Here is a 9,321-nt window from a genome sequence, read left to right as displayed (position 1 = left end):
CCCCCCACCACACCCCATTTCTGACAGCCAAAAATGTCTCTAGACTTTGCCAAGTATTCCCTGGGGTCAAGATCACCCCTAGTTGAGAACCATGGATTTATTCCAGATGGAAGGAAACCCTGCCCTGGCTAGCTGCTCAGAACCTCTTATGTTGAAAAGGAAATACAATCCCAGAATATCACCTATTTCAATGACCTTACTTCCATTCTAAACAGATCCCGCTTTACCCAACTTTATTTTTCTATTAACTCGTGTCTCCCTCCTGCAGGCTCCCTGGCCATGAAAGTGTGCAGGAAGGACTCCTTAGCCATCAAACTCAGCAACAGGCCCTCCAAGCGAGAGCTAGAAGAAAAGAACATCCTTCCCAGGCAGACAGATGAAGAGAGACTGGAGCTGAGGCAGCAGATTGGCACCAAGCTCACCAGGTAGGACAGCCAAACCACCAGCTCTACAGATGTTGGTAGAAGAATTCAGTCTCCATCCCCAGATCAGTCCTGGGTGTCTCTTGAAGAGCTTGTCTTACAGAAAAAGTTAGTGGAAAACATTCCATTTCTTCTCCAGGGTTGCTTCTGTAGTCCCTTCCCCTTCACTCATCCAAATCTGGAAAATTTCACTTGATTGGAGGTTCAGGGACAACCTGAGAGGCTGATTTCCAGGAAGAACCACCTGTAGAAAAACTGCTGACCATCCGATAGAATTAAGGGCCTATACATCTGAGTTGTGGTTCGGTTAAGCACAGAGCAGTGAAAAACATGCACTTTCTGCTATACTATGCAACCAGAAGAGATCAGTGGTTGTTAATGGTGCCCCATTACTAAACTGAAACTCTTCTTGAGTGATTCCCCTTTATGTATGGATATTACAGACATAGGTGTGGCGTTTGTTGAGTATGTTATATGAATATACTAAACACCTATTTGCATATTTGTAATCTAAGGCGTGTTTATATAATATTAGCTAACATTTGTGGAGCACTTATATTTGCAGGCATTATTCTAAACGTTTTACATGCATTACATCACTTAACCTTTGAGCCTCCCTATGAAATGGGCATTTTTTGCCGACTTGACAGATAAGAACACCGGCGTAGAGAACTTTAGTTACCTGCGTACCTTACACAGAATGACTCCAGAGCGCCCCCTCTTGACCACCATGCTGCTCTAGTTCTATTAAAATAATAGTTACCACGTGAGCCCTCACTTTATCCCAAGCACTGTGCTAAGTGTTTGGGTGTGATATGTAGATGTCTCCCGGGTCATTTTACTCCCCCTCTTCCAGCTGTATAGCCTTGAGTGACTCACATTCTCTTTGGCTATGTTTCTGCATTTGTAAAATGAGGAGTTGCAAGAATTAAACAACATAAGGAAAGCATTTGAAACAGTCCCTGGCCCATAGTAAACATTCAGTTATCTGTTGTTATTATTTCATTATTTCTTCTCCCAACAACCCCATTGAGTAGCTTTCCTTAGCATCTTCACAAGTACAAGTGAGAAATCTGTGCCTAAAGAGGTTATAGAGGCATAGACATCATCAGCGGTGCTCTGGGGTTCTCCTCTCCCACCTGGTTTATTTTGTTACTTAAGGCAGCTTCTTTCTCGTAATTAACTTGGTTTCCTCCTGGAGGATGTTGTTTTAACGGTACAGGGCTGTGTAAAATGGTCAACACCGATGGATGATGTGTCCTTGTATTATGGGCTCTTTAGAGTCATAGAGTGGAAATATCTAACCACCTGCCTTTATCCTTTCCCCCTCCCCCCCGCCCCGCTCGCTGTCCATGAATGCGGTACATGTCCACACTTTGGTCCTCCAGGTGTCTCTTAATACCTCAGTGACAGTTACTCCCAGCACTCTGGAGATCCTGTCCCATTGTTGGAGCGCCTGACTGTTAAACATTCTTCCTTCTATTGAACTGAACTCTCTGTCCATGGAACTCCCACCCACGGGTCTTGCTCTCTTTCTTCGACAGCTACTCAAAGCTTCAGTCCTCTCAGCATGCGTACTCTAGGGTCCTTGGAGAATGATCCTGGCTTCCCAAGTCTCCTCTCCTAGGCTCCAGATAGCCGGGTCTTTCTGGGGGTAGGTGAGGTGGGTGGATATAGTCCTGGGCTCCTTCCTGACCAGCTTGTTTAATTTTATACCTAATATAAATAGGGCTGTTTGGGGGTAGTGGGGGGACTAGGAAAAAGCGAAGCTGACCCTTGACCCCAGCCCCTCTTCTCAGACAAAGTTCCGCTCCACCCCCCAAGTGTGGGCATCCTTTACTGTATTTCTCTGCCCGTACTTCCATTTCCCCAGCTTTGCTACACTACAAGCAGAGCTCCAGGTGTGTGGGGAAAATGGAAGACCTGCAGATGTGAGATGCCAGCACACCTGGATGCCCATGCTGGTATCTCCTGTGGAGAGACAGAGAAAGATGGGAGATATAGAAAACAGCTGGTCCAGGTGTATGCAGCCGGCCATTCTGCTTGTCCTCTGTAGAGCCATTCCACCTGGAGGTAACTGACAAAGTCAAAAAGGCCATTGTTGTCCCAGAACATACCCCCAAAAGACAGCCCCCAGCTTCCCATGCCTGAATCCATAGCCACACACCACCACCATGACCGACTGGCAGTGGTGGTGGCTAAACTCAGTGGTGGGAGGAGACATAGAGAATCCGTGCTCTGGAAAAAGTTTTCTACATTTGAAGCCTTATCCTTATAAATCAACCCTTTTCCAACCCTTCCTTTTCTAGCAACACTTCAATACTGCTTGGAATTCATGAAATCCACTGAAGGTTTACGCATCCATTAGTACACATCCATTCTTACCCCTTCTCAGCCTGGTCATTAGACACAGACACTGACTAGGGAGAGAAAGACGGAAGTAGAGAGGGGAGTGATGGGTAGGGTCAAGGTGTGGAGCTGACCTACATCTTTGCTCTGAGTCTTTGCACTCTTCACCTTTGCACTCTATCTTGTAGGGTGTTTATTTCCTTGTAGCAAGACCCTTGGCATCTCTAGCCAGAGGACAGGAACCAGGCCTAAGGGAAACAACATCAAGAGTGTGTAGCAGGTGAACACCATTGTACAGAGTTCAGAAAATCAAGTGGATAGGCCCAATCTGCACCTCAGAGTCTTCTTTGAAGTAGTGTAGCCACTGATGCACACCCAAGGGATTTTAAGGACTATTCCCTTTAGAATGAGAACCCAGCTTTGTGCTTCCAACCACTCATTTATCTTGAAGCCGGGCAGATGAAGGGGAAATCTGAGAACCAGAAGGTGACTGTGGTGGAGAGAGAACTAATCTGCAGTCAGGACCCTGGGCTCTAGCTCTGCTGTTTCCTAAATTGTCATTTGCCCTCCATGGGCCTTCCTTTCCTAATCCAGGGGGGTTAGATTAGGTCATCTGATCACTACATGTAAAAATTGAGCTTCATTATTATAAAAAGTAAAAATATGTAGGAATCTATTGTAAAGTTTGCATTTCTGAAGCTATGAGGCTGTGGCATTCTTTGGCTCTTAAAAGTAGCAAAAATGTGCTGGAAATCTTCAATTCTTTGAAAAGCATGTGGTCAAGTCTGTAGTCCTCATGGAGTAAGCAAGATATAAAATATAATTTTAGCTTGGCAGTTTTAATAACATTAAAAAAAATTCAGCACTCCAATAATTCCGAATTGGACGTGGGGAGCAGAAATGTCAAGTAAAATAATGTCAAGCTTTAAGGCAGAGTTTCTATATAAGAACACATAAATATTGTTCTTCCAAAAATGTTTTTCTCATTGATGCTATTGGGCAGCCTCTCCTAAACCTCAGTCAACAAGTCATCTGGGTGTTTTGACAATAAATAACTATTTCAATCAACCACCATTTGAGAAGCGTGTGCTGCCCTTGACACATGAATATAATCAATGGATGAACATTGCTCTGCTTCCTATGTATAAAGTTGTCCCCTGCTTATCTGCAGTTTTGCTTTCTGCAGTTTCAGTTACCCACGGTCAACCACGGTGAGAAAACATTAAATAGAAAATTCCAGAAATAATTCATGTGTTCAATTGCATGCCCTGAGTAGCATGGTGAAATCTCAGGCTGTCCTGCTCTGTCCTGCACGGGCCGTGAATCATCTCTATACTGTATACACCACCCCCCCATTAGTCACTTAGTAGCTGTCTCAGTTATCAGATTGACTATCAAAGTATCACAGTGCTTGTGTTCAAGTCACCCTTGCTTTACTTACTCATGGCCCCAAAGCACAAGAGTAGTGATGCCAGCAATTTGGATATGCCAAAGGAAGCCATAAAGTGTTTCCTTTCTGTCAAAAGGTGAGTACAGCACAAGATACTTTAAAAGAGAGATCCCATTCACATAACGTTTATTATAGTACATTGTTTTAATTATGCTGTTTTATCATTAGTTATTGTTGTTCATCTCTTACTGTGCCTAATTTATAAATTAAACTTTATCATAGGTATGTATGTATAGGAAAAAACATAGTATATACAAAATAGGATTATCTGCAATTTCAAGCATCCACTGGGGGTCTTGGAATATATCCCCCACAGATAAGTGGGGACTACTGTACAGACTCAGGATAAGTGCAGAGAACCAAGGGACAAACAAGGCATCTACTCAGGTATGGGGGAACAAAAATTGTAGAACTCCTATTTCATATTATTCTTTTTAAGTTGATTGTGCATGTATTATAATGTGCATGGCATATTAGTGCAGTAGTACTTTTATATAACTTGTAGGTAAAGAAATAGCACCTTTAGTCATATATAGGCTTAGATTTGTGTTAATGGAGTTCCCAAAAGCTTAGAGTCCACAGGTCTGAGGGTCCCTTCTCAGGGCTATGTGAGCAGGTCTTTTCATTTCTAGTCAGTGGAAATGTGGAGACCTCAGGACAATTCCTCACCCTACCAGAGCCCCCCAAATGCAAGACTATGCTCATTTCTCTCTGGGTGTCTTCTCAGGGCCCTTCAACCTGAACCCTAGGAAATGGACAGTCTAACTATGTGATCTGAACCATCAGATCCACTTGTAGTTCGCTTCATTTACCAAGCCTTTTATTCTCCCCAAAACCATATTCAATCCACATGACTCCATTTTATTTATTTGAAATCCAATTTACCACCCCCCAAGAAAAAAAAAAGTCATCATTTAAAAACTTAGACAAAGGGGCCGGCCGAGTGGCTCAGTTGGTTAGGAGCTCGCTCAAGAGTTTGAGCTCTGAGCAACAGTGGTTCGATTCCCAGCCTGAGCTGAGCAGCCGCTGAGCTGCCAACAGGTGGCAGGATGGCTCAGCTTAAAAAAAAACTCAGACATGGAACCATGATTCTCTGTGTTCGTAGTTAGGGTGGCCTGTCAGAGTGACCTCTTATTACCCAGGGCAGCACCTTGCGGCCCTTCACTGTCCAACCTGGAACATTGATTGTTGAAGAAGTGAAACCCCCTCCCCAGAGAAAGGCACTCAGGACCACTGGGAATGGGGTTTTTCAGGGCTAAAGAGAAGTGAGATTCCTAAAGAAGTAATGCTTTTGTTTCCAGAACATCCTTTAGAAAGTGAATCATTCTATAAATCACCAGGACTACTTATTAAAAAAGGAACTAGACTCTGAGACATGATGTGTTCGTGGTCACTCAGCCAGTACACTTAGGCCACCTCTTGGGGAACAGCCAGCTTTTCAGACCCGGCTGGCCCAGTCCTCTCCAACTGAGATCCTCTCCCTCAGTCCCCTCCAATACCCTCTGTAATGTTTAAATCAGACCGAGGAAGAAAAGGACCTGAAAGAAAAATAAAACAGAAGGTGCCTTGCAGTATATATGTAGGAGTATGTAATCTAAATTAAGCTCAGGAGTAAATGAGGTTTCGGGTACTCCTCCTCCCTGATATACGACTACTCGTTCCTCCAAATTATCTCTTCACCATTAAAATGTCACCCACTCACTCAGGGGCAAACTGTCATCATCTCTTTTGCAGTCATGGTTGACCAGAAGTTTTCAGCACCCACCTGAGCTGGAGCAGACATAGGTCCCCACTTATGTTTGGAAACATCTCTATGGGGGAGCTCTTGAAGCTCTTGGAAGCCTGGCTGCTTGGTTTTAGGAAGAATGTTTCTCTTTGTGATGTCCTTTTTCTAGATAAGACATAGCCAGTGATGGAAGCCACTCACTTATGATTCTTCCCGATGCTCAAAGGAAGATACTTAATTTAAACTACTTGGAGTATTAGTTTTTCTAGGGTTACCATAACAAAGTACCCCAGACTGAGGGGCTTACACAACAAAAATGTATAGTCTCACATTTCTAGAGGCTGGAAGTTTGAGATCAAACTGTTGAGAGGGCTGGTTCCCTCTGAGGGCTGTGAAGGAGAATGTTCCATGCCTCTCCCCTAGCTTCTGGTGGTTTGCTGGCACTTTGTTGGTCCTTGGCTTGTAAATTTGTCACCCTGATCTCTTCTTCATCTTCACTTCTTCCTCTGTGTGTGTCTCTGTATCCAATTTTCCCCTTCTTATAAGGACAGCAATCATTGTATTAGGACCCACTATAATGGCCTTGTTTTAACTTGATCACTTCTGTAAAGACCCTGTCTCCAAATAAGGCCCCATTCTGAGGTACTGGGGGTTAGGACTTCAACATATGAATTTTGGGAGGACACATTTCAACTCATAACATTTGGGGACGCATAAAGTGAGTCTACCTAGGAAGGGGAGCTCAAATGTAGGCCCGGGCCAAATAGATATTGAGCATAAATGGAGCAGGAAGTTCTAAGATGGTTAAAAGGGAGTGTTAAGGGCCGGCCGAGTGACGCGTTGGTTAAGAGCTGGCTTGGGACGCCAGAGGGCCCCGGTTCGGATCCCACATATGAGGGCCAGTGACACTGCCCTCTACAGCTAAGATGCTGAACAACAGCTCAACCTGGAGCTGGGCTGCCGTGAGTCGCCGGCAATGGCATAGGCTACAGCCCCTGCTGCAGTGGGTTGCCATGGGCTGCTGTGTGTAGCCAGCAGCCGCAGTGAGTGGCCGTCCAGAAGCCGGCGACTGATCTGCCTCGCCCCGGAAGAGCACAATGATAGTGCCAACTTGGGTCAGTGAAGCAACGTCCTCCACAACTAGACTGAAGAACAAAAAACAACAGCAACTTCTCTGTTCCCCTTCCCCCAATTCCCCAGCGTTGTTCCCATCCCTCAATTCCCCAATAAAAATCTTTAAGAAAAAAGGGGAGTGTTGGGAACTGGGGCAAGATGGTGAGTCCACCCCTTATCTATAGGGACTCTCACTATTCAGCTTCAGCCCCCTGTGGTTTTACAGGAATAAAAGCCAGCTTGTCAAATTACCTGAAGAAAAACCCAGATATTTCTTTAATGAAAATTCCAAATTTTTAAAACATTGTACAGACCAAGCAGAATGTACTTACGGACTCAATTCAACCCAAGCAGCACCTCTTCGCCTGGGGCCCCTGATTTTAATTTCTGACCTCGAAGCCATAGTTTCTCCTATCTGCAATATGCTCATAAATTATATGTGAACACACTACACATTTTGATGAGCTGATGAGACAAGATTATTTTGTGTTGTATATGTAAATGTGAGAGTGTACACATGTGTGTGTGGAGCAATTTGGAATTAACATCTTGTAGTATCTAAATTAATTTGAACATATTATGTGGATTGATCATTAAAGCAATATACTGTATTCCTAAAAAGAACTTGAGATCCAGCTCTCTCTGTTTCAGAAATTTAGTCAAATAGCTTTCCAAATGTTATAAATGACTCAACTGAAGAATACATTAGGTTGGATGAAGTTGGTTGAAATAGCAATACCTGCTTTCTTTTCCTTAATGCCCATGAGTCTGAGAATCAGACAGCCTTTAGGTTATAGCATCTGGTGATTGCTCATAGTTTGAATCTACACTTAAGGCATGAAAAACCAGCATTAAGCAGCATGTGGTAGATCATAGGTTAGGACCCTCCTTTAAAAAGTACTAAAATTCTCCCTTTTCTCTCCTCGCTACTTATCACTGCCGTCACTTAAAAAGCTGTTTTCTTTGTGGTGGCAGGAGAGTCATGAATGAGATAGAGAAGGTGGACAGTTAAGCCCACTCATCCCCAGGAATCTAATATGGCAGTTTTTCTTATTTAGAACTTAATAATATCTAGAAAGAAAGGGTATGCTAAACATCTATCTTATGTTCCTAAGTGTTCCACACTAGAGTCGCTATAGGCAGAATATAAAATATGTACAGAGGATTTTGTGCTGTTTTAAATCATAATACAACATTCAGGGGAGAAAATTGAAATCCATTTTTTATGCTTATAGTACAGGTAATAAAACACAGTAATCCTGACTTCCAACTGTAGCTGGCATATTGTTTATGGTTTGGGAAAATTAGTGCTGAATCTGCCACACCAGAGCCTAGTTCCAAGGTGACAAATGGCATCTCCCCTGAAAATCTAAGGACTGATGCTACGTGTGAGCTGGCATCTCCCCAGGCTAGGTAATTTCTTCTGCTACAAAAGCACTTTCTAAAAATAATAATAACAATCAAAGGTTTTATGAATTCAATTCAACTTTAACTGACCTGGTGGGCCCTGGACACACGTCACTATGAATCACCTGAAAGAAAGAAGGGGAGAGAATAGACCTGAGTCAAGTTTTGGAGTGGCTCTTGTAGACCTGGCTTTTGCAGCCTTGTTCCATCACCACGCACCATTAGCATCACTTTGGTTTAGCACCGAGTGGCTCAGATTGATGGGCTTTTCTATGGATTCTGAGACCTCCCATAAAGAAAACTGAAATTACATAGTAATCACCAAGCTGAGACTGAGTAGTGGAACCAGCGACATCAGAGTGAAATGTGACTTGAATATAGTTATTGAGTCCCACAGCATTTGCACGGCAAACACGTGAACTCTTCAGGTAGCTCATCGGCTTGCAGATTATGTGACATCTCCCATGATCTTGCTGCACAAAATAGAAAATTCTTTTTAAAAGCCCTTCAGAAATGCTGACATCTTCTGAAAGGTGCTGAGTTGAGTTGAGGCTATAGCACTACCTGTCTGATAGAAAGATTAAGGACACCCACACATTCGTTGTTTTATTGTTCATCTGTTTGTTTGTTAAACGAAAGGTGAGAAAGCTGTCCTGATAAGATTTGAGTGAGGCATATTGAGAGGAGCTGGAAGAGAACTTCAAAACCACATGTGTAGAGATTCTGGCATTGAGGTGTGAACCACACACATCACAGGGACCCACAGCCATTGAACAGGTCTCAGAGCCTTACAGAGATGTTTGTAGCCTCTTGCCCTCTCACGCAGCCTCCATCTGTTAAGAAACGCAGTAAAG

The 9,321-nt window shown here is 43.5% G+C and overlaps 1 protein-coding gene across 1 annotated transcript in view; it reads left to right on the top strand.

The window, feature by feature from the left end:
• The window catches only part of PHACTR1 (phosphatase and actin regulator 1), a 589,651-nt gene that overhangs the window by 538,307 nt on the left and 42,023 nt on the right, over window positions 1–9,321 (top strand). Inside the window, exon 11 of the mRNA XM_019628839.1 lies at window positions 269–425. Within this exon, the coding sequence (XP_019484384.1) occupies window positions 269–425 (157 nt within the window). The remainder of the gene's footprint in view (window positions 1–268; window positions 426–9,321) is intronic.

The sequence above is a fragment of the Hipposideros armiger genome, unplaced genomic scaffold (assembly GCF_001890085.2).
Source record: "Hipposideros armiger isolate ML-2016 unplaced genomic scaffold, ASM189008v1 scaffold_812, whole genome shotgun sequence".
Lineage (NCBI taxonomy): Eukaryota > Metazoa > Chordata > Mammalia > Chiroptera > Hipposideridae > Hipposideros > Hipposideros armiger.
Note: the sequence above shows the minus strand (reverse complement) of the source record. Positions and strands in the feature narration are given on the sequence as shown.